The 25,810-nt window shown below is 39.8% G+C and overlaps 1 protein-coding gene across 1 annotated transcript in view; it reads right to left on the bottom strand.

Annotated features, from left to right (window-relative positions):
- The window catches only part of LOC143033806 (E3 ubiquitin-protein ligase UHRF1-like), a 68,525-nt gene extending 43,165 nt beyond the window's left edge, over positions 1-25,360 (bottom strand). The window contains exons 1-6 of the mRNA XM_076199301.1: positions 25,024-25,360; positions 23,244-23,593; positions 1,946-2,102; positions 1,645-1,831; positions 1,334-1,520; positions 945-1,173 (exon numbers count right to left, since the gene is read on the bottom strand). Of these exons, the coding sequence (XP_076055416.1) occupies positions 945-1,173; positions 1,334-1,520; positions 1,645-1,831; positions 1,946-2,102; positions 23,244-23,593; positions 25,024-25,173 (1,260 nt within the window). The 5' untranslated portion in view covers positions 25,174-25,360. The remainder of the gene's footprint in view (positions 1-944; positions 1,174-1,333; positions 1,521-1,644; positions 1,832-1,945; positions 2,103-23,243; positions 23,594-25,023) is intronic.
- Between the last annotated feature and the right edge of the window lie 450 nt (positions 25,361-25,810).

The raw sequence follows: 25,810 nt of genomic DNA, 5'->3' as shown, positions 1-25,810 counted from the left end.
TTTTCCTTATATTCTTTTTTGTACTGGGTGTCCATTGTGTCGCAGTGTCCAGTAAACCCTTGATATAACAGATGATATGGAGACAGGGGTCTGTTGTTATATCCAATGGAAATACCGAACAGATCTTTTATCCCAAAGTCTGTCCTGTATTAGAAATTAGTGGGATTGGAAATTACAGCAAACCCTTGATATAACGGATGATATGGGGACGGGTCTGTCGTTATATCTGAAGATCCGTTATAACTGAGGGTCCCTTGCTATAATGGATGAAAATCTGTTGGAGTGAGGGTTTGTCTGGTCAGATTTTTTTTGTCTGTTATATCAGCTATCTGGTATATCAAGATCCATTATATTGAGGGTTTATTGTACTCCAATTTTGGTCTTATCAGTGTGATTAGTATTTTCTTTACTATCTCATCCAAGTAATTAAATGGCACCTTTATTGATCTTAATAAATTGTAGGTTTCTCTATTTTGTTTATCTGCATCCAGGAGGTGCTCAGATGAGAGGGAGGGTGGGAGGGGTGTGGAGTGTATTTGGAGATGAGATGGGTGGGGGTGTTTTTGTGCCTTTCCCTTTTTGGCTACCTCCCTTGAAAGGGGGAAAAAGCCTTGGTATATGTATGTATGCTTGTCTGGGGACATGTCTTTGGTGATGATTACTCCTAGGTCCTTTCTGGAACCAACTTTTTTTACTTTGCAAATATTTTATATTGTTCTGATATTCTTTTTTACTTTTTCCAAATTCCATTATACATTTCTTAATATTGAAGTTCACTTCCCACTTCTGACTCCATATATTTGGTTAGTTAATTGGTATAAGCCAATTAGGTATGGTGGATTAATCAGGAACTATCCAATTTGCTTATGAGTGCATCTTTCATACTGACAGCACATAACTGTGTAGTCAATACCTCAGCACAAAAAAGTACACAATAGTCTTACCTGCATCCGAAACTTCCAGAGCATTCCCACTTCCACACCAGGTATGGGTCCACAGTGGTCATTAGGTACAATGGTGCAAACTTTCTGTCTACCTGCACAGGCAAAACCTTTGCCCCAATCCCTTGAAGTACCCTTGGCAGAAGGCATTTTTGCCTTTTTCTTGCTTGTTTTCAATTTCTCCCCAGCTTTCACAATTTCTGAGTCATCATTCTTACAATGGGGACAGTACCTGCAGAGAAGTGCTTAACATAAACTTAAGTATTTACATCTCATAGTAAAAGAAATGCCCTCAAAATGGCAAGCTAAGGAAAGAAACCGATGACACTGGAAATATATGCTGTCTATACCTGATATTCTGTGCCATACAGTGAATCCTACAAATGTCTTACCATTCTTCTACATCAGGGATGCTTTCTAATGGAGGAGAGAGGCAATAAATATGAAAGGCCATGTCACACTCATCACACATGATTTGTTTGTCTGGAGAATCCTTCTTACCACACTCATAGCAGCCACATTCCTTGCATCTACGTTGTGGGAGGTCTTTGCAATGACTGCAGTTTGGGGCATTCTTCCCTGTCCCAATCAAGAGCATTAAACATTTCTTACCAAACACCAGAAACCAATGTAAATATATAACAATTTGATGGTACTATAGGAAACCAATGTATTAGAATAAGAAAAGAGAAAAAGATCATACTTTTCACTGGTGAACCTTGTGTTTCCAAGTGAATGTCTTCCCGTTCTGTCAATTTGACATTCTTTTCAATTTTCATTATTTCATTTACAAATTTTATATGGCAATCCTCCATGGGTGTTTCCTCAGCTCCAACAAATATGGTAACAACCAACTTTTTTTTCTCTTTGGAATTGGGTACTTTTTTTACCTAGGGGTAAAGAAGCTATTATAATATATTATAATATATAATAAAAATCCTATATTTTTTTTTTTTAAATGCCAATATTTTTTTTATCTAACACTGATAATAATGAATACAAACCTCACAATCATACCAGAATCCTCTTTCCTCTGGGTTTTCTAAGTTGTAATTGACAAGAGCAAGCATTCCTGGTCTGAGCTCATTTAATTTAAAAATTGTGTGAGCTCTTGGGCGAATATGCTTCAACCTGATTGCTGATGGAGCTTCATCTTCATACCTGTTTAAAAGAAAAAAGGCAAAGTATAGAGACAGGGAGAAATACAGAATATATACAGTTAAAATCACTTGTGAAATTAAAATACATTATGATAGATGGAGACCATGAGCTACAACTCCATGGGCAGGTCCTGGTGTGTGGTGGTGTGTATGTCCTGGCACCACCGTTAACCCCCAGCATGGAAGGAGTTAGGGTCAAACCACTTCAAGAAGACCTTGTCACCCCTGTGGGTGGCACAGATCCTTGGGAGCAACTTCAATTACAAAGAAGAAGAGGAAGAATTAGGAAAAAGAGGAAGAATAAGAAGAAGAGGAAGAATTAGGAAGAAGAAGAAGAAGAAGAAAATCTACTTCAAAGGGTGATTCTCTGGCAATCATCCTTCTTCTACTAGCCAAAGATTTAGAGAGCAACCCTGCACCCATCACAAACTACACCTGTCCAATATGTTCCAAACCCATCACCTTGAGCTGCCAAACAAAGGGCTCAGTTCAATGGAATCTATGCAAAACCTGGGCCCACCTCACTTGTTGACATAAAACACCACACAAACATCTGGACCTCTTCCTCATGCCCACCCATAATCTCACTCCCACCTTCCTACCTTCCCCACCTGTACCCCAACCTGTAAAGCAACATCCACATCTTACAATTTAACAGTGATGGCATCAACATAAAAAAAACTTTCTTGAACACAAGATATTGTGGAGAGAGAGAGAGGGAAGGAGGGAGGGAGGGAGGGAAGGAGAGAGGGAGGGAGGGAGGGAGGGAAGGAGGGAGGGAAGGAGGGAGGGAAGGAGGGAGAGAGAGAGGAGAGAAAAAAAAGAGGAGGGATACAAGATATTTTACTAAACTGGATGGAGGAATTCTTGCATGGTAGAAAAATGAGAGTAGTGCTCAGAGAAGAGTTCAGCTTGGGATGAGGTGATTAGTGGAGTTCCACAGGGATCAATATTAGCTCCAATAATGTTTGCTATTTATGTGAATGATATGGATGAAGATGTGGATTGTTACATGAGCTTCTTTGCAGATGATGCTAAATTGCTGGGGAAAGTGAATACTGAAACAGATTGTGAATCACTACTAGAGACCTAAACAAGGTTTGGAAATGGAGCCAAAAGTGGGAAGTAGACTTCAACATTAAGAAATGTAGCATAATACAGTTTGGAAAATATATATATATATATATATATATATATATATATATATATATATACAGACGCTCCTCTACTTACGTTCATTCGTTTTTACGTTTGAACTGACTAAAAAATCTTTTAGTTTAGTGCACTCTCCGTAGTTCAAATGATACTTACACATGACACTGCGTCCGTTGTTTACATGGCACAAACGACAGACTGAACATGCCTTGCCTCCTCCTCCATCTCAATTAATGTTGCTTGAATTTAATTTATTTGAAATTAATGTTATCATTTTACAATGTTATGTGTATAATTAATGATTTAGGGGTGTTTTATAAGATACGGTAATAGAATTTACGGATGTATAGTACAGTAACAACTTACGTTCATTTTCAACTTACGTTCGGCCGTTCGGAATGTAAGTTGAGGAGCGTCTGTATATATATATATATATATATATCAGGACAATATAAAATTGAAACAAGGAAGTAAAGAAAGTGGGATCTGAAAAAGATCTGGGAGTAAATTATTTCAAATGACATGTCCCCTGATAAAAAGATAAAAAAAAATTGTCGTAGAGTCTTACAACTTGCTAAGATCAATAAGGCTGGCTTTTACCTATTTAGACAACGGGTTAAAAAAAATTCTAGTCACACTAATAAGGCCTAGACTAGAGTATGCTGCAACACTATGGTCACCCAGTACAAAAAAAATATATAAAGAAAATTGAACGAATCCAGAGAGCAGCCATGAAAATGGCCTCAACACTTTCAAACCTGTCATATAAAGAGAGCCTGGCTTAACTGAAATTACCGACTTTGGAACAAAGAGCAGAAAGAGGCAACCAACTGACCATTTACAGAATCATGAAAGGCACAGAAGTCCTTGATAGAGAGCACTTACTAAACTGGGATAAGAGAAATACAAGGGAACATGAAAAGAAACTCAAGAAGAATATCTATAGAAGAGACCTGGAGTGAGAGAAAAAACAGTTTTCCACACAGTGGTGGATATCTAGAACAAACTGGATAAAACAATAGTGTGTGCAAAAACTATACACGAATTTAAGAGCAAACTAAACACTGAGATACAAAGACTGGACACCGTGAGAATAGCTCCCCTTCCTGTAAGATACTAAGTAAATACAATTAAATCCAAACGTGGAGCCCCCCCCCCACCATATAATTTTGAGTAAGTAGATATTTTTCAGTTCTCATTATCACCTAGGAGCAAGAGCCTTTTTGATTTTTTTTTCTCTGTTAGTAAATGTGTCCAAAGCCCTCTGACTTGACATACTGACCCTGCATTCGAAGCTGCTCTACGCTCAATTCAAATACACCAAACATGTCCCTTCTAGCAACTCTTTAGAACATTTACCTCCTACTCAAAACACCATGACAACACAAAACATTATCACCTTAGTCAAGGATGAGACAGCACTACCTCTCTTCAACAGCAAGAACATTCCTGTACAGAATTTCCTCTCTGAGCTTGAATCAGAGATAACACAAAGAAACATTACAGACAAGGGCAAAATAAGCATCTTAACATCCAGAATAGATAAGAATAATACATTAGCTGGTGATATAATTCAGTCTGATTTGAGGAAACCTACAACTATCAGGAATTTGTAGAACACTTAAATAAGTCCTTTGCTGCATTCAAGCAACTTGGAGCACTTTCCCACTATACTCTTTGGCAAAAACTTACAATCATGGCCCACACAAAGTGAGACATCACGAGCGTAGTTCCCTTCCTGTAAGATACAACTACTAGGTACAGTCATCCCTCGTTATTCGCGGGGGATACATTCTCAAAACCCCCATGAATGGCTAAAACCACAAATACACTTTTTGATAAAATGATTGAAAATCTACGGAATATCACTGCCAAAACTCGCACTCTTGTACTTCATTCTAGCCACACTTCTCTAACAGTTGAAACATGCTTTAAATGCCTTCCACTTATAATAAATTCACTTCTCATATATCAGCGGTCAACAAATATAATCTAACAACAATAAACTAAGAATAATATAATATGGCCCATAATAGGGCCATTCACTCACTGACTTCATATCTTGTATTTCTTACCCTCCTTCATTGCTAAAATCCAACTTTTAATGCATGGCATAAAAGGAAATACTTCAAAGACAAATATCAACAACACATTTATTAACCAATAAATAATTGCATCACTCCAGCTGACTACTTCACCACTGCTGTTGTTCTCGACTTCTCGGTGCGCACAGTTGACAGTCAACCGCGGCCAATGACTGGTCGATAGGCTATGCCCACTGTGTTGATGCACTGGCGCTCTGAATGATACAATTGAACATAGGTCTAGATTTTTGCTATTTTTGGAGAAGCTATTGCTGATATTGGGGAATATTTGGTACTGATCAACAGGAAACTGATGAATGAACAGCTATGGAAAAAATAATTATTCTGCGATTATTCACCTTAAAGAACATGTGTGAACTGAGTGGCAGGTCATGCTGCCCGCGGCCCATGCGGGCAGCATGGGCCGCAGGATGCATTAGTGGCTTTACAATGGGTCAAAATCTATTTTTTTTCATTTTTTTTCAATTAAAATCCGTGAATAGTCAAAACCACAGGTAAAAAACCCGTGAATAACGAGGGATGACTGTAAATACAAAAGAAAACACGGTCAAATAGCTTCAACTCACTGGGCATCAGACAAAATTTCATTGGAACATATATTCTCACTCATGGCATACTTTCAATTACTCTCCAAAATGCTAGTACAATTCCCTTCACACCAGGTATCGCACTAGGCAAACACTCCAGGAAATTCTTCGACAAGGACAAAGCTATCACTCAGATACAGAGCCAATTAGTACCCACCCACACAATAGCCAAGGTGGAAAACTGAAGATCTATGGAAGACAAATGAAGACTTAAATAAAGAGTGATTTAAAAAGTAAATGTGGAAATAAAAGAAGAGTTAAGTGCACTAAAAAAAGAACTGGCCGAGTTAAAAAGTGAAACTGAGAGGTTAAAAAATAATGAAAACACAACGAGACCATAAGGAAAGAGGTGGACGAACAGATACAAGCAATGGCCATTGAAGCAGGAAAAAGAAAAACAAAATAACTTTTAAAGAAATAGTTCATCAGCAAATGCAGAAGGCCAAAGATGCTGTCATTATGGTAATTAAGGAAAAAGAACTTAGTAAGATATACAGTAGACAAAAAGTGTGTAGTAATATATACTCTAACGGAAAAATATAACCCAGCTGGTTCCTGTAGCCCGGGCTGTTCAACTTATACATGGATGGGGTAGTGCGAGAGGTAAATGCAAGGGTAGTGGGTCAGGGATTGGAAATGGTTAAAGAAAATGGAGAAAAGTGGGAGGTGAGCCAGCTGTTGTTTGCTGACGACACTGCGCGTGTGGCAGGATTGGAGGAGGGATTGAGGAAGTTGGTGACAGAGTTTGGGAGAGTATGTGATAGAAGAAAGCTAAAGATAAATGTGGGTAAAAGTAAGGTGATGAGATGTACAAGGGGTGAAAGTGGCAGTAGACTGGAAGTGAGCATTAATGGAGAGCGACTGGAGGAAGTGGATAGTTTTAGATACTTGGGTGCAAATGTGGCAGGAAAAGGTGGAGTGAAAGTGGAGGTAGAATGTAGATTGAGAGAAGCGAGTAAATGCCTTGGTGGATTGAAGAGTGTAATGAGGAATAGACATTTGGGAATGGATGCTAAGAGGAGACTGTATGAAGGAGTGATTGTGCCAACAGCACTATATGGGGCAGAAACATGGAACATAAGAGAGGAAGAGAGAAGGAGTTTGAATGTGTTTGAGATGAGGTGTCTGAGAAGTATGATGGAGGTTACTAGGCTAGACAGAGTGAGAAATGAGGAGGTGAGGAGAAGAACGGGGGTGGAAAGGGAGTTGGGAGATAGGGTTGATGAAAGAGTATTAGGATGGTTTGGACACATGGAAAGAATGAGTGAAGAAAGACTAGTAAAAGAGGTATGGAAGGCAGATGTGGAGGGAGTGAACATGAGGGGACCTCCTAGGATGAGGTGGATGGATGGGGCGAAGGGGGCTTTGGGGAAGAGGGGAATGTCTGTTGAGGAAGGACGAGAGAGGACAGAAGACAGGGTGAATGGAGAATGGTTGTATATGGATGATGTTGTGATGCATGAGGTGTAATGTGTGGGGGGATGGGGGGGGTGAGGTAGTATGTGAGAGCAAAATTTGACGCAGCCCGAAGGGATTTCTCCCCGTCTTCTCCTTTTATGCATGGGGGGACGGAGAGAGGGGGTCGCCGATTTAATGAAGCGGTCTTGCTGTGGATGTGCTGTGTCTGGCAACACTGCTTCTGACCCAGGGCAGTGGACAAGGTGCAGGGATGACCCGTCATCCAGGAGGTGCTAAGATAAGAGGGAGGGTGGAGGGGTGTGGAGTGTATTCAGGGATGGAATGGGTGGGAATGATTTTATGCTTTTTCCTTTTTGGCTACCTCCCTTGTAAGGGGGAAAAAGCCTTGGTATATGTATGTATGGTTCCTGAGAGATAAAGAGGACAATGGATTGGCAAGAAACATTCTAAAAGTAGTATTTAGGGTGGCCAGGCAATTCCCCTGTCCTCAACCCAATGGAAAATACCTGGAATGTGATGAAGAACCTAGAGAAATAGTAACCCACCAATATCTCAGACCTGGAGGAGGCAGTGAAGAAGCTCTGGGTCACTATGGGCAGCACCTACTTTGTCAACCTCACTCCTTCGATGGAAACATGACTAAATACTAAGTGTAGCTCTAAAGTGAAAATAAAACACATACAAGTTGTACTTTTGAGCTTTATTGTCCAAGAATCCTTAGTGCATAATCTTTTTGTGGCCACTGTATTACAAATAGATAAAAAATTTGTATGGCCATCTATATGTCAAAATGAATTTCAAAACCTAAAACTCTTGTTGATGCATAATCCTGTCCTGCAAGCTCTAGATTGTTCCAAACCCTTCCAACTATTCACCAATGCAAGTAATGTATCATAAGAACTGCTCTGATGCAGATCACTGATAGACTATTATATGTTGTGTATTTCAGCATGATGTTAAGTAAATCTCCATGAAACTTCTCTGTAATCAAGATGGAATGTTTAGCAGTAATAGAGGGTATCAAACATTTTGAACCATACATTCATCCTTCTATGGAATTATATCTCCACAGAGACCAACCCACTGGTGGTTCATCATCTGGTTACAGCTGGCAAATCTAACCAACACCCGACTCAATGGAGTCTTATGTTACGAGCTTATAATTTACAAACACATCACGCCAGAAGAAAAGACCATGATACAGCACATAATCTGTCCCAATGCATCAGTTTTTAAGGGGTGGTGGTGTCATATTCCATACAAATTTCATGTTATAAGAATATGCATGAAAAGGAAACTTTATTTCCATTGTGGTGTGTAGGTTTCATAGCCTGGAGGTGACCAGGTATAAGCAATGACTGACATCATGAGCTTCTGCTTTCTTAAAAATGTGCAACATCACATCCTATATATATTTTTGATTATGTAATTAGCATTTTTTTAATGGGTGTAAGTTTGAATTTTCTATTTTTTTTTCCCTATTTCATGCCTATGTTTCTATATTTTTCTGACGTGTCTTATCAAAATTATGTCCATTTTAAAAATGTGTCTACCTTTGATCAACAACTTCTCAGCTAGATTCTAGAAAAATAACTTCTCATCAGTTGGTCTCTCCTGATATATTAGCTATTTATCTCAATGTTGCACCCAGGGTTGAGGAGTCGGATGGTATACGGTCCGACTTCGACTCCAACTCCTAGAATTCCTAGGATACCAACTCCGACTCCTTTGATTTCTCCGACTCCCGATTCCTTAACTCCTTGACCCCTATGTGGAAATCTATTCTGCAGATCCATATACCAGCCTCCCACACCTATTCAACAAGCATTTTATAAATATTTTTCATGTACAGACGCTCCTCAACTTATGTTTTAGTTACGTTCCGAAGGGCCAAACGTAACGTGAAAATTAACGTAAGTTGTTACTGTACGTTCCAGTAATGTATGACCGTTCATACTGTACTATACATCCATAAGTTCTATTACCGTATCTTATAAAACACCCCTAAATCATTAATTATAAACATAATATTGAAAAATAATAACATTAATTTCAAATAAATTAAATTCAAGCAACATAAAGTGAGATGGTGGAGGAGAAGGAGGAGGAGGAGGCAAGGCACTTCAGTCTGTCGTTTGTGCCATGTAAACAATGGACCCAGCGTCATGTGTAAGTATCGTTTGAATGTCTCGTACTACGGAGAACGCGCCAAACTCAAAGATTCACTTAAAAAAAAAAAAAAAAATTCTAGTCAGTTCAAACGTAAAATCGAAAAAATGTAAAATGAATGAACGTAAGTAGAGAAGCATCTGTATATTATTTTTTACGTGAAACATTCACTTGTATGATAAATATACTCACATATACACTCACCCAGCTTTATATATATACAGGTACTCCTCGTTTAACGACAACTCGGAGTAACGACGGGCTTTATGACATTCGTTTAACGTAAATCTCCCGAAGTTACGACGTTGTGTACGATAATTAAGTTGGCTGAGGCAAATTTGTATGATGTTATAAATGAACTTGTACGGTGGATATTACCTGTGAGGTAAAGTGTTCTGAAGCTTAGGTCTACATTACCTTCCTGCAAGCTGAAAAAACTACCTGGGGTACAGTATATACCGGTAGTGGTAAATTTTTTGTTTCGACCAAGGGCGCAATATAGCATTAGAAAATTAATTATTAATTTTGTAAATTATAATGTATCAACGTAATATGCAATTTTGTGAGCGGAAAAAAAAAGGTGCTAAAACAAATTTCGTAAGTAACGAAGTCATGTCGGACGAATGGTACACCATGTTTGTTATGATAGATGCCGATGTCGAAGAAATGAAAGGATGATAAATTCGTCTAACCTGACCTGTGTTTGATAAATCATTACCTGCAAATTAAATGTCATCCGGCTCGTCCTAGTTGTCGTCGTCGTGAGAGACGTTGGCAGATGACTTCGTTCATTAGCATATTTTCTTGTAGCATGGTATTTTTTACTTTCATTTCCACCCACAAAATTGCATATTATGTTGATACATTTTAATTTACAAGATTAATAATTAAATTTCTATTGTTATATTGCGCCCATGGTCGAAACTAAAAAAATACCCCGATATTCAATATGGAATGTCAGCATACGCGGATTTGGTCATATACGGTAATTTTAGGAACCTAACCACCGTAAATAAACCTTTAATGTACTGTATAAAAGAGGGAAAATACACGAAAATAAAGATACATGTATTGCTGGACATTGTACATACAGTACATGTACGTATATGTATACACTTTTGCTTAACGACCAATTCGGTTAACGACGGCGCGCTGGTCCCAATTGTCGTCGTTAAACGAGGAGTACCTATATATGCACACAAGCACGTATATTCGTATAAACATTCATATATCAAACATATAATGGTATTATTTATGCTCATGATCATCTACCAGCTTATGAGCACTTTCAAATCTGTCATGGCAGAGTTGCCACTTCAAGCTATATATTTTCCTTTTCCTTTGTGCCCCTCCCCTCCCCCCCCCCAAAAATTATGATATTTCATTTGTCCATTCTCATAAACCTTCTATCACAATATCAGGAAAAAATGTGACAAATCATGATGAGGAAAGGTTAATGGAGGATGCCCTACCTAGTACTTACTGCAGCATTAATTTCACCATGTTATAATAAAAACCAGGAATCAGTTCAGGAAAGAGAGAAACAACCTTCCCCTGTGCACACTGTTCATAGCTGCTGTTGTTCCTCCCCTTTTCAGTCATTATCAAATGCTGTGACATATGCTCTAATGTCATTCCTATCTGGCCTCTTGAGACTGGTCAAAGTTTATCTCAGGGCATTATCCCAGCATGACATAGCTCCTACAAAACAGTAAACCACACAAAAACACTTCCATTGACTTTTACATACATGAAGACGTACGTGCATAGTGCATACGTAGTGGATATTTACTATTGTCTACACTGTCATGTATGTGTGTACATGATGGAGTTCTAGAATCTGCAGCTGTTGTTTGTTTACATTAGTTAGTACTAGTAGTACACAATGCTGTCGCATGGTGGCAGCACGAATTGATGTTTATTTATGTTGAAGTAGAAGCATTGCAGCATAGTACAAAATATGATATATATATATATACAGTAATAGTTTCACTCTCCTTACAGGAAACAACTACAAATACATGACCACAGATGCTTTTACCCAGACTGACAACAATAGCTTGTCAGTATTGTGTATTTTTTTTTTTATTATTATTGATGGATTGTTTTTTGTTTCCATCTGGAGAGACCACATATACACTGCACACACACACTATTGCCTCCAAAAATAAAAACAAAACCATACAAAAAATGCTAAATTGTGCAACTGGTAAAACCAAACTGGGAAACCATGTTAAAAAAATAATTTTATTTTGGACTTAAGGGGTCAGAGTCGGATGAAAAATTCTGACTCCGACTCCGACTCCTAGTACTGTTAGAAATCCGACTCCGACTCCCAGCTAAAACCTCCGAATATGACTCCGCAATTCTGATTGCACCACTTCTTGCAACTAATCAGGTCACTGCCTAAATTTTGCAAAACTCAAGCATTTGGAGGAGAGGAGGGGAGAGGGAAGAAGGGGAAGAGGTAACAGAGGAACCAAGGGCAATGTCTGAGGCATCAGCTGCATGTGGCAGAGCCCTTCAATGGGTGATGGCAGTCATGCGCTAAGTGGCATAGTCAGTGATGTGTTGAGTGTTGGTCTCAGGGATGTCAGCTGTGTGACACAGAGTTTATCTAGTGACAGGAAGAAAAGCCAATTTCAATCTATTGAAACTGAGGTGTTGTCCTGAGGGACTAAGAATGAAGTACTTGGGTTAGCGATGGAGGATGCCATAAGGACCAGAGTACATAGCCTTTACTCTTATGGATTCTCCCTAGTCTCATCCAAACTTTAGGGCATGAGTGAAGGCCATGAAGCAGGTATGGTCAAGGTAGTGTACGACATTCACTTGATGCAAGGTCATGGAAATTGATGGACTGCATCTCTTTGACAAGGTGGAGGATGGTCGCATCATCTGACATGACGGTGTGGTCCTTAATGATGGCAACTGAGGGGCACCACATATGAGTGCCAGTAACCGTGGTAAATGGGGAAAAATCAACAATATCAGGCACCAAGTGGTGGCCAAGGAATAGAACCAGTTGTCCTGTCTAGCATGAAGAGCAGATTTCAGAGAATGGTGGTGATATTCAATCATTCCGTTATCTTGGGATTGATAATTAGTAGTTTACATACGGTGGAAACCAACGATAGGCAAAGGCTGATAAAAGTTTGCTCTTGAACTGGAAATTTCTATCTGTGATGATGTGAAGCAGGACTCTGAAATGACATATCCATCAACTAAAGAAAGAAATTACTACTGAAATCACAGTGGTGTCAATGAGAGGGATTGCTTACTCAATGCAAGTCAACAAGTATTTGTATGGAAGTGGATAAGGATAGTTAGGAAGAGAAGCAGGTAGCTGTGGTCCAATGATATCAATGTGTAATTGGAAACAGTTAATAGAAGATATAATTGAAACAGGTGATGAGGTGTGGTGCATAGTATTAGCCTGTTGACATCAAAGACATTCTTTGACAAATTTCTTCACAACTTTGTCAATACAAGTCCAAAAGAAATGTTGTTTCCCTAACTTAAGAGGTAGACTGGACACCTGGATGGGAAAGGTTATGCAGGGAAGAGATTACATTATCCTGTAAGGATAATGAAATGAAAGGTGAGGAGTCTTAGCAGAGGTATCACACCAGTGTTGAGTTAGTGGGCAAGATGAACTTGGATAGTTTAGACTCAAAAGTTTCCAATTCATTGTCATTTTCCTGTCCTTCTGTGATACCACTCATGTCAGACATCGAGTGAAACAGCACATTGGTATCAGCAAACGGCAACAACATTTTTGTCACCATGGATGTACTCAGCCGAGGAAACATATTCAAAGATGACAGAGTTGCTGTTGTCTGTCAGATTTAGAAAGAAAATTGGAGTGAAATGATGCAACTAGAGGTTTGTGGTCAATGAATAGGGTAACTGTATGGCCATCAATGAGGTACTTAAAATGCAAAACTGCGAGGTAAGCAGCCAACAGTTCGTGGTCACAGGTAGAGTACGTACATTGTGTGTCCAAGATTTTCTTAGCAAGTAGAAACCCAGGGGCATTGGCTCACTGTCTATGACTTGATACAGGGTGGCACTAACGGCTAGGTTTGAACCATCAGTTGCGAGTTGACAGTCTGTTGGTATAAGTGAGGTGTAGTCCAGCAAGGTTTGCTTCAAATTATTGAAGGAGTCCTTTGGAATCAGTTTTATGGCTTGCCATTGTACTATTTCCAATCTGTCAATGTCTTTAATGAGGTTCTGTGACCATACAGATACAGCTTATTCCAAATGTGGACGACTAAGGATTTATATAACTTGTTAATGTCAATCTTTACATGGATGGGTGTGGTGCGAGAGGTGAATGCAAGGGTAGTGGGTCGGGTTGGAGATGATTAAAGAAAAGGAGAAAATGGAGAAAAGTGGGAGGTGAGCCAGTTATTGTTTGCTGACGACACTGCGCTTATAGCAGGATCAGAGGAGGGATTGAGGAAGTTAATGACAGAGTTTGAGGTGTGTGAAAGAAGGAAGCTGAAGATAAATGTGGGCAAAAGTAAGGTGATGAGATGTACAAGGGGAGACAGTGACAGCAGGCTGGAAGTGAGCATTAAGGGTGAAAGACTGGAGGAAAAGGATAGTTTTAGATACTTGGGTGCGAATGTGGCAGGAAAGGGAGGATGGGGTGGAGGTAGAATGTAGATTGAGAGAAGCGAGTAAATGCCTTGGAGGATTAAAAAGTGTAATGAGAAATAGACATCTGGGAATGGATGCTAAGAGGAGGTTATATGAAGGAGTGAGTGTACCAACAGCACTGTACGGGGCAGAAACATGGAACATAAGAGAGGAAGAAAGGAGTTTGAATGTGTTTGAGATGAAATGTCTAAGAAGTATAATAGGGGTTACTAGGCTGGATAGAGTGAGAAATGAGGTGAGGAGGAGAACAGGGGTGGAAAGGGAGCTGGGAGATAGGGTTGATGAAAGAGTATTAGGATGGTTTGGACAAATGGAAAGAATGAGAGAAGAAAGATTAGTAAAAGAAGTGTGGAAGGCAGAGGTGGAAGGAGTGAATTTGATAGGGTGTCCTAGGATGAGATGGATGGATGGATGGGGTGAAAGGGGCATTACAAAAGAGAGGAATGTCTGTGGAGGAAAAACAGGAGAGGACAGAAGATAGGAGTGAATGGAGAGGGGTTGTGTATAGATGATGCTGTGATGCATGAGGGGGAGTGGGTGGGGGATGGGGGGCGAGGAAGTATGTATGAGAAAAAATTTGATGCAGCCCGAAGGGATTTCTCCCCATCTTCTCCTTTTCTGCATGGGGGGACGGAGATGGGGGGGGGTCGCCGAATTTATGAAGCGGCTTTGCTGTGGATGTGCTGTGTCTTGCGACACTACTTCTGACCCAGGGCAGTGGACAGGATGCAGGGATGACCCGTCATCCAGGTGCCAAGATAAGAGGGAGGGAGGAGGGTGGAGGGGAATGGAATATATAGGAAATGGAATGGGTGGGAGTGATTTCTATGCCTTTTTCTTTTTGGCTACCCCCCGTGTAGGGGGAAAAAGCTTTTGGTATATGTATGTTAATGTCAGATGGACTTTTAAATCAAAAGATCATGCATTCAGTCCTAGAATCTTATTTGCTTTCTCTGATGTGGAAATACACTACTTAGATGCTTTGAGATCATTAGTGATAATTACAAAAAGATCCTTTTCACTATTCACTTTTGTTAATGAATTTCCAAATAACTTGCAATCAAACTTACCGTATTTTATGGCTTGTAAGACGCTGCATCTTGGAAGACACACCCTAATATTTGAAAGAAATTATTACAAATAAATTTTTTTTACAATTATTTCTTTTTCCTGAGGTGAGAGGTGTTTGGGGGTAAATCGGTTACACCGCCAACTGCGGTGAAGAAGAAGAACTCGAAGAAGAAGAACTCGAAGAAGAAGAACTCGAAGAACTCGAAGAAGAAGAAGTAGAACTCGAAGAAGAAGAACTCGAAAAAGAAGAACTCAAAGAAAAACTCGAAGAACAAGAACTCGAAGAAGAAGAAGAACGAATGAAGAAGAAGGAGGCTAGAAAGGAACGGAGAGAGGCCAAAGCAAAAGCTTTAACAATTCGCAAAGTTTTGAAACAAGAAAAGCAAGTAAAAAAAAAAGTTATTAAAGGAAAAAAAGGAAATACATATATATATATATATATATATATATATATATATAAAGGGTGTTTTGAACGGAAATTTAACACCAGCACAAATTGCCTATATAGATGACTTGCGAGAACAGCTAGATGTTGACAAGAAATAAAAAGCAATATGATTTTGATATTCTATTTTCCTAAAAAGGGGCGCAGCCCAGGCCCGCGCCGAAGGCGAAGCCCCCCGGCGTAGCCGATGGGCTTGTTTCTATATATATATATATATATATATATATATATATATATATATATATAATAAAAAAAAAAAAAAAAAAGGTCATTCTCATACAAGAACACATTCACCATATACCCGACCACTGAACACAAAAACATAAGAAGAGAAGCAATGACAACACGTATTGGACGTATTGTTTACATTGCGAAATCACTTGTCCGATTTTGTTTGTATGGCGATGATACTAGTTGGTGATTAGTAAATATACTATACATTTTTCATTGTCCAAGGGTGGTTTTATTTTCTTAAAAATATATATATTTTTAAATATGCATGCAGACATAAAAATCAACTGCCGAATAATTTTTTCGGTAGGCGGTGGTCCAAAGTGTCTTTCTGCTGCTCTTTTACAGTGTTCTTTGGCATATCGTGCAACTTGTAGCTTGTATGCGATAGTATAACTAAACCGTTTTGATGAACTAGCCATGGGTGATAATTTCCAGGACAAAAAATCTTGTGACATGTGTAATAGCCTGGTGGTAACTGATAAAGGCACCTGCCTAGTGCGTGTGTTCGTGTGTATGTGTGTTGCTATAAGACGAGGGAACGGCCTGTTTTCTCCACACGCCGAGTAGGCTCCAGGAAAGATTATGGTATTGGAAATACTTGTAACAGCTAAGTACTGAGTTTACATCATATAAAAGGTTGAATTAAATAGTACTTAAGCTAACATCATAGTGTAATGACTCAACATACAAATCCAGGTCGCTATCGGTCAAGTGTCCAAGCTCACTTGAGCCTGGGTGTTGCCTTACAATACATTCGTCTTGGAAGACACACTAGCATTTTTCAGGCTATTTTTTAGGCAAAAAAGTGCGTCTTGTAAGCCGTAAAATACGGTAGTTATTTTTACCCATGTGCATAACCTTACATTTACTTGTGTTAAATTTCACTAGCCACTTTTCAAACCACTGCTCTAGTTTACCTAAATCTTCTTGAATATCTAATTGGTTTAAGTGATCATTTGCCAATCTGCACATTTTTGTATCATCACCAAATTTGAAAACTATATATTTCAGTCTGTGATCTATATCATTTATAAATACTATGAATAGAAGTGGACCAAGAACAGAACCTTGAGAAACTCCACTCATAACAATTTTCCATCTAGAAGTTTCGTCATTTAGAACAAACATGTTTACAATTATTTAACTAATTATCAGTCCAGCTTAATAGGCTACCATTAATTTAGCAAGTAGTCTTTCATGCAGGACAGTATCAAAATCTTTCTCTAAGTCCAGAAATATTAAATCTATACCATTTCTTTTGTCATAATTTTATATGACTGTTGTTGAATTTGAGTAGGTTAGTCACACAAGAATGTTTCCTTCTAAATCTATGCTGGCTATCATTTATTAAAGTTATTTTGTAAATGGGGTTTGATAGCATCTCTGATGATAGTTTCCATCAATTTTCCTATGATTGAAGTTAAGCCTATAGGCCTGTAGTTCACTGTTTTTTTTTGTCACCTTTTTTTATCTTGGGACACCTCTGGATACAACACCCCCCCCCCCCCACCTAATGGAACAACAATTTGATTTTTCATTTCCTTCAAGATTCTTGGATGCCAACTGTCAGGCCCTGGTGTTTTATTAATTTTGTTTTTCTATACATCTATCAGTCTAAGATGAGATCAGAGTCATAAGGTAACTGGGATACTTGTGAACCAGTATCAACAAGGAATTTGTAGTTCTTGCAACTTATAGTAGTAGAGCATGTGTCAGGATTAGAAATGGAGAGAGTGAGTGGTTTGAGGTAAAGGTGGGACTTCGTCAGGGATGTGTTATGTCCTGGCTGTTCAACTTGTACATATATGGGGTGGTGTGAGAGGTAAATGCAAGGGTAGTGGGTCAGGGATTGGAGATGGTTAAAGAAAATGGAGAAAAGTGGGAGGTGAGCCAGCTGTTGTTTGTGGATGACACTGCACTTGTAGCAGGATCAGAGGAGGGATTGAGGAAGTTGGTGACAGAGTTTGGGAGTGTGTGTGAAAGAAGAAAATTGAAGATAAATGTGGGTAAAAGTAACATGATGAGATGTACAAGGGGTTAAAGCGGCAGCAGACTGGAAGTGAGCATTAAAGAGAGCGACTGGAGGAAGTGGATAGTTTTAGATACCTGGGTGCGAATGTGGCAGGAAAGGGTGGAGTGGAGGTAGAATATAGATTGAGAGAAACGAGTAAATGACTTGGTGGATTAAAAAGTGTAATAAGGAATAGACATTTGGGAATGGATGCTAAGAGGAGACTGTATGAAGGAGTGATTGTGCCAACAGCACTGTATGGGGCAGAAACATGGAACATAAGAGAGGAAGAGAGAAGGAGCTTGAATGTGTTTGAGATGAGGTGTCTGAGAAGTATGATGGGGGTTACTAGGCTGGATAGAGTGAGAAATGAGGAGGTAAGGAGGAGAACAGGGGTGGTAAGGGAGTTGGGAGATAGGGTTGATGAAAGAGTATTAGGATGGTTTGGACACATGGAAAGAATGAGTGAAGAAAGACTAGTAAAAGAGGTATGGAAGGCAGGTGTGGAGGGAGTGAACATAAGGGGATGTCCTAGGATGAGATGGATGGATGGGGTTAAGGGGGCTTTGGGGAAGAGGGGAATGTCTGTTGAGAAAGGATGGGAGAGGACAGAAGACTGGTGAATGGAGAACGGTTGTATATGGATGATGCTGTGATACATGAGGTGGAATGGGTGGGGGGATGGGGGGGATGAGGTAGTATGTGTGAGAAAAATTTGACGTAGCCTGTCTTCTCCTTTTTTGCATGGGGGGACAGGGGGAGGGGGTTGCCAATTTAATGAAGTGGCCTTGCTGTGTCTTGCGACACTGCCTGTGACCCAGAGCAGTGGACAAGGTGCAGGGATGACCCGTCATCCAGGAGGTGCTAAGATAGAGGGAGGGTGGAGGAGTGTATTTAGGGATGGAATGGGTGGGAATGGTATTATGCCTTTTTCTCTTTGGCTACCTCCCTTGTAAGGGGGAAAAAGCCTTGGTACATATATGTGTATGCAACTTATAGAGGCACTTACAAGAAGTGGCAGTCCAGTGGTTACAAGATACTTCTACAGACTGCCCATTGTGTTTACCAACATCATAGATGGAGGACCTGGGGCATGAATAAGGAAAAATACCACTCCAAGTGGAAGAAAGCAAGCACCATCTAAGTTAGCTTGACTACAATAGTACAGATAGTATTGGCAGATTTATTGCTGCCGACTGTCAAGAAATGGTACAAGTCCTATGGGAAGGTTAGAAGCAAAACCATTGTGTGTGTGTTACCACTATGAAATGCTACCATACTATTGTCATTTGGGGGCACTCAACACTGGTCTACTTTTCACCACTGACACACTAACACTCCTGTTGCAGATGTCTTGAGCCAGCAGTGTCTCGGTGACACAGGCCAACTCATCTATGTAACCACCATGTCACAAGAAGAGGTCTAATGTCACTCTGCACCAAGTGAAGGTATTTGAGATGCATGAAGTCATTGTCGACTCCAAGTTGCATACTGATCCTACTCAATTCATGTAGGAAGGTCGCCGGCCTATACATGATGTGGTTTTGATGCACCAGGGCATTAACCACTTCCAAACGGTGACGCCTACGTAGGCGGCATGAGGAGCAAGTGGGTACTCAATGATGCCGACGTCAGCATCTTGATTATATTTATTGTAGTCGTACCTACGTAATTTCCATTCTCTCTAAACTGGCTTCATCAATTTTCTATGGTTATCAAAATACATGGGTGAAAGAGAATGAACGATTGAGCACTGACTATTTTTTATAATGCGATTATTAGGACGCAACATCGCACGTCGGGCAGCTAAGGCTGAGCCAGACGTGCGTGTGCCCCGGAGAGAGGAGGTTAAACAGTTCTGGTGGAAACCTTGTAAAGACAGAAATCAGTGCCTGGGTTAATCATAGTTGGGAGTGTGTGCATGGTGGAACTTTGTGGCAGGGACAGTGATGTTGGCTAGAGTGAATTGCAACTTTTGCAACAAAAACCACCTTGTTGGTGACACTTTGTCAAGTTGTGGGGGACGTACTGTAACAGCTGCTACTACAGGGAAGGGTGCTGTAAATGCTGAATGCAGCGGTGTGGTGGAAAAGGAGACTGCTGCTGCTGCTGGTGGTGAAGATGGCGTGGTGACTTGATGTGTGGAGGTAGTCATGATGTCACTCTCAGACATGATACTATGGGATGTCTAGGAATATCTGGGTAAGCAATGTGGAGACCATAGGAGTGTCCAGGTGTAGAAATTGTAGAGGTTGAACGTCTGTATAGATCCATTAGATACAGTATATTTATGGCATTGCTGGTATCATGCAAATCGAAGTTGCTTAGAATGTGTATATATCTGTGGTAGCAAGGAATTTGCATGGATAAGTGAAAAACCATGTATGTAGTAGAATTTTTATTCTGTCAAACTAGCCATGACTGGCCACTACAAGAGGTTAGCAGTGACTACCTGAGGCACCTTTTATTGCCAGGTTTATTGTGGTTGTAACAATTTAGATAAGAATATTGGATATATGGGAATAATGGTACAAGTGATGTATGGGAAACACTTGTACCTGAGGAACCTGCATGTAAAATTGCAAAGGGACACTATGCAAAATACACAAAATACTTATGGAATACTGTAAGAGGCTGGTAGATTAAGGTAGACTAGTAGACAAGTAGGTAGATAGAGGGGTAGGTGGTGAGAAATTCATTTTTACGAGTTAGATGTTTTGAAAACAATAACCTCGACAGAGTTACAGAGTTACATAATCTTGTTCACCGTCTAAAGTTTGTAAAAACCAGCTAGGGTATCGATATTGGTGCTGATATGACAAAATGTAAATGCTAAGCCAGACTGCTTCATGACAAGATTGCTTGTGTAAGCAGTATTGAGACTGTGTAACAGTCTTTCTGATTGGAGAAAAGGGTGGAGAGAAATTATTGGTGCATGGAGGAAAAGTCATGACCTTAGGGGAGGTATCTATTTGTAGTGGTCAAAGTTATTGGATGAATTATGTAGTGACATTGGAGCAGACTTGGCTTTGTGAATTGGGGATCCCAGGTGGGAGTCCTCGGGTGTACTAAGTTGTAGAAGTGTAATATTATTCAGAAGAAATGGAGAAGAAAATTTACGTTTAATTCACCCCATTGAGAAACATTACTTCTTACTACACATATGGTACCAACACATGGGTGTAGTGTCTATGAAGTAGAGGTAGTGGCATAAGGTTTTATAGCATAAGTGCTCAGGAATGTGTAGGTCTAACTACGTATGTAATTACTACATAGAACAATTACTATATGGAGAATAATTACTACATAGAGAACAATTATTACATATACATACTATTCAAGAGATATCTACAAGCTGGTCAAAATAGAAATCTGTAAAGGCTAAAATTTGTGCCAGAGGCTTGGTGCCTACTGTGCAATTATCAATGCACAGTAGTCATGGGAAGATTGAAAACCATGCAAAGTTCAGACCCTAGTAGGTCACCAGGGACCAAAAGATTTTGAGTCCTGACTTCCCTTGCCAACATCTGTAATATTTAGGATATACGGGATACAAGGAAAGCTTCTGGGAGCTGTCAAGAGTTTTTATGAGAATAGTAGAGCTTGTGTCAGGATTGGAAATGGAGAGAGTGAGTGGTTCGAGGTAAAGGTGGGACTTCGTCAAGGATGCGTTATGTCGCCCTGGCTGTTCAACTTATACATGGATGGGGTGGTGCGAGAGGTAAATGCAAGGGTAGTGGGCAAGGGATTGGAGATGGTTAAAGAAAATGGAGAAAAGTGGGAGGCGAGTCAGCTGTTGTTTGCAGACGACACTGCGCTTGTGGCAGGATCGGAGGAGGGATTGAGGAAGTTGGAGGCAGAGTTTGGGAGAGTATGTGATAGAAGAAAGCTAAAGATAAATGTGGGTAAAAGTAAGGTGATGAGATGTACAAGGGGTGAAAGTGGCAGTAGACTGGAAGTGAGCATTAACCACTTCACTACGGGACTTAAATCTCGCGGGCAGCAGCCAATGCCAGCCGTACGACGTGTCGTAATAATACTCGCATCATAAAATATAGTCACGGCTTATATCGATCGTTCTCTTTCACCCGTGAATTTTGAAAACCACAGAGAATGGGATTTAGAGCATATTAGGGAGAATGTAAATACACAGGGGCGACTACAATAAATATAATCAAGACGCTATGGCAGCGTCGCGAATCCACTTGCTCCTCATGATGCCTACGTGTGCGGCACCGTATGGAAGGGGTTAAGGGAGAGCGACTGGAGGAAGTGGATAGTTTTAGATACTTGGGTGCAAATGTGGCAGGGAAAGGTGGAGTGAAAGTGGAGGTAGAATGTAGATTGAGAGAAGCGAGTAAATGCCTTGGTGGATTAAAAAGTGTAATGAGGAATAGACATTTGGGAATGGATGCTAAGAGGAGACTGTATGAAGGAGTGATTGTGCCAACAGCACTGTATGGGGCAAAAACATGGAACATAAGAGAAGAAGAGAGAAGGAGTTTGAATGTGTTTGAGATGAGGTGTCTGAGAAGTATGATGGGGGTTACTAGGCTAGATAGAGTGAGAAATGAGGAGGTGAGGAGGAGAACAGGGGTGGAAAAGGAGCTGGGAGATAGGGTTAATGAAAGAATATTAGGATGGTTTGGACACATGGAAAGAATGAGTGAAGAAAGACTAGTAAAAGAGGTATGGAAGGCAGATGTGGAGGGAGTGAACATGAGGGGACGTCCTAGGATGAGGTGGATGGATGGGGTGAAGGGGGCTTTGGGGAAGAGGGGAATGTCTGTTGAGGAAGGACGGGAGAGGACAGAAGACGGGTGAATGGAGAATGGTTGATGTTGTGATTGCATGAGGTGGAATGGGCGGGTGGATGGGGGGTGAGGTAGTATGTGTGAGCAAAATTTGACGCAGCCTGAAGGGATTTCTCCCCGTCCTCTCATTTTATGCAATGGGGGGACGGAGAGGGGGGGTCGCCGATTTAATGAAGTGGCCTTGCTGTGGATGTGCTGTGTCTTGCGACACTGCTTCTGACCCAGGGCAGTGGACAAGGTGCAGGGATGACCCGTCATTCAGGAGGTGCTAAGATAAGAGGGAGGGTGGAGGGGTGTGGAGTGTATTCAGGGATGGAATGGGTGGGAATGATTTTATGCCTTTTTCTTTTTGGCTATCCCCCTTGTAAGGGGGAAAAAGCCTTGGTATATGTATGTATGTACGTAAGATTTTTTAAGACAAGATGATGCGCATAGATAAGAGAAAAAAATGGTATTACTCTTACCTTTCATATACAACGTGATACAGCATTCCATCTTCAACTGCATCCACAAACTTCACTTCTGGGTTAGAGGTGATGTCAACAATTTTGGCTTCCCACCATGTGCCATCATAGAGGTCTTTGGCATCAACTAAGTCACCTATGTGATAAAATGCACTTGTCCTTTCATCTTTTGTTTGACTATTTGATTGCACATTTTCCTTGTCACTGTTGCTTCTAACTTTAGTTTCTTTAACTGATTTTTTTGGATGTATTACTTTTGTATTTGATCCTTGTGGCTGAGCTTTAATCATCAGCTGTATAACATCATTCACATTTATGTTATAGTCAAAGAGGCTGTGCCCATTCTCCATCTGAAAGTGAAAAATAAGGAAATATATAAATAATAACTTTCAAAAAGTAAATATATAAAATGAGATTATATACTGGATCAGCACTGCAATCAATCTATTGTCACATTTTTCTATTACAAGAGACCAGTGCCCCCTGGAAACTAGCCATATCCATCAGTTCAGCCTTTAATTCAGATCTAGTACTCCCGTCTGGAATGAAGTAATGTAGTACAGTTTAGAACTGTGTAGCACATGGTTGTAGCAGGTTTTAGGCTAGAGACAAGCTTAGTCATTTCTTGGGTAAGCTAAGATAGACTTAGATGCAACCCCAGGCCTGTATACTGCAAGTATGTATACCATTCTTACTAACACCTATCATGTTGCCATGTCAACTGTTGTCAATTTAGAAATAATCAATAAAATCCAAAGCCTCAAAGGTGAAATTCTTGTTTTTTTTATGTGTTCTTGTTCATTTTATAACTGTTTTGCAATGCGCATTACTCGATTTATTAGTGCTCCCCACCCAAAAACTCTGATTTCTCACAAGTCCCCCCCCCCCCAGATCATTGGGGGGAGATGTAGGCATAAGTGCATAATTTAATAATTAATTACTTTAAAAGTACGCATTTGCGACGGAAATTATGTACACCATCGTTCATATCACAACATTAATCACCAGAAACACACAAACCACATATCAAAATCGTTGGTTGGGTGAAACTATAAATTGTCAGTAAATATTTGCTTTTGAAGAATCGGGCATACACTTGCACAAGATAATTTGAATATCCTGCGCATGCACTGAATGCTCAAAGTATTCGAACTAAGCCAAACAAAATCCAACGGGTTGCAAAATATGGTGTTGTAAACAGTACCAGCATGACGGTGTCGCTGCACTAGTTTTTGTGCGTTGCCGTATCTACATAGTCACTATGTAGATACGGCAACGCACAAAAATTGCACTATGATAGTGCAATAGCTTAAGTTTCATAAACATTCATTACAAATTAAATAATGGACATAACTTCAAATATTCAACTGAGGCATACTAACCTGTACATCTGAGCGAGGAAAATGAGCTACTACAGGATGGCCCGAGTCATTGAAGGGTATGTAATATGTTATGTGATAATTTCAATAAATCCTCGTCCCAGACCCAATATTCAATAATCATAATATAATAATTATATTATGATTATTGGGTCTGGATAGGTGGTTGAATGGTTCCAGCAAGATGGGAAAACTTCTTACACCATGAGAGACACAATTCAGTTACTGAGACAATCTTCCTGTACTGTATTAAAATTCCATACATGTACTTGTAATAATTAGTCAGATATTAATAATCAAAATCCCTCAGTGACTTTTGTGCCACCCCGAATAAATACAAATTCTAAATGCATACTATATATTATAACAATCAATTATTGTCACATATCTACTTGTCATACCTGTTTCCCACGATAGAACAGTCGTTGTCGATCTGGCTCTACTTGAAATTTTTCTTCAACCATAACTCGAAAAGCTTCCACATTCGTTAATTTGGATATAGTCAGAACAGCAGACTGGCTGCCATCCATTGTACGGACTTTAACATACATATTAAACAACACCTTATTGGCCCAACTTAGTACGAGACAATATGATTATCCGGATTGCCAATAAGCAAAATATACGAAACACGTATTAATATATCTTAAAACTTCGCGTGCTGTAATGACCTCCTCTACAACTTGTTTTCATCCAGTCTTGACTCTTGAGGAGGATGGACTTTGGCGGGAAATACTCAGTGAAGTTTGTGTTCGATTACGTTCCAAATGACTCCTGTACATTATTTATTTTTTCACCACAAGTCTACCACATGGTAGATTATACCCCTCTCAATAATTAGGTAATATTTATAAAACTATGTTTATCGAAGTACTTATATTTGAATACAAATAAAAAAGTGTATTTAATATATTTTTACCAGTGACTCTGCCTATATTTCTTACGTTTGTTGAATCATTAATTTGTTCTAGTTGTTGTCTTGAATTGCTTGTAAAATTATTGTATACTGAAATAAATTGATAATTTATTATGTCGCCTTCAACGGTCGCCATGGTAACAGCGTCCTATCACGCATCATCATCGATGGTTGACCCATGTCTCACCGGTAGGTGCAGTAATTTTGTCAAATCTACACTTACACTTAAATACATCCCAAAGCCCAGTCGTGCGAGATCATTATGCTGCGCA

Source organism: Oratosquilla oratoria, chromosome 16 (assembly GCF_046742065.1).
Source record: "Oratosquilla oratoria isolate Oo_2021 chromosome 16, ASM4674206v1, whole genome shotgun sequence".
In the NCBI taxonomy this organism is placed as follows: domain Eukaryota; kingdom Metazoa; phylum Arthropoda; class Malacostraca; order Stomatopoda; family Squillidae; genus Oratosquilla; species Oratosquilla oratoria.
The sequence above is the reverse complement of the archived record's forward strand: the minus strand, read 5'-3'. Positions and strand labels throughout refer to the sequence as shown.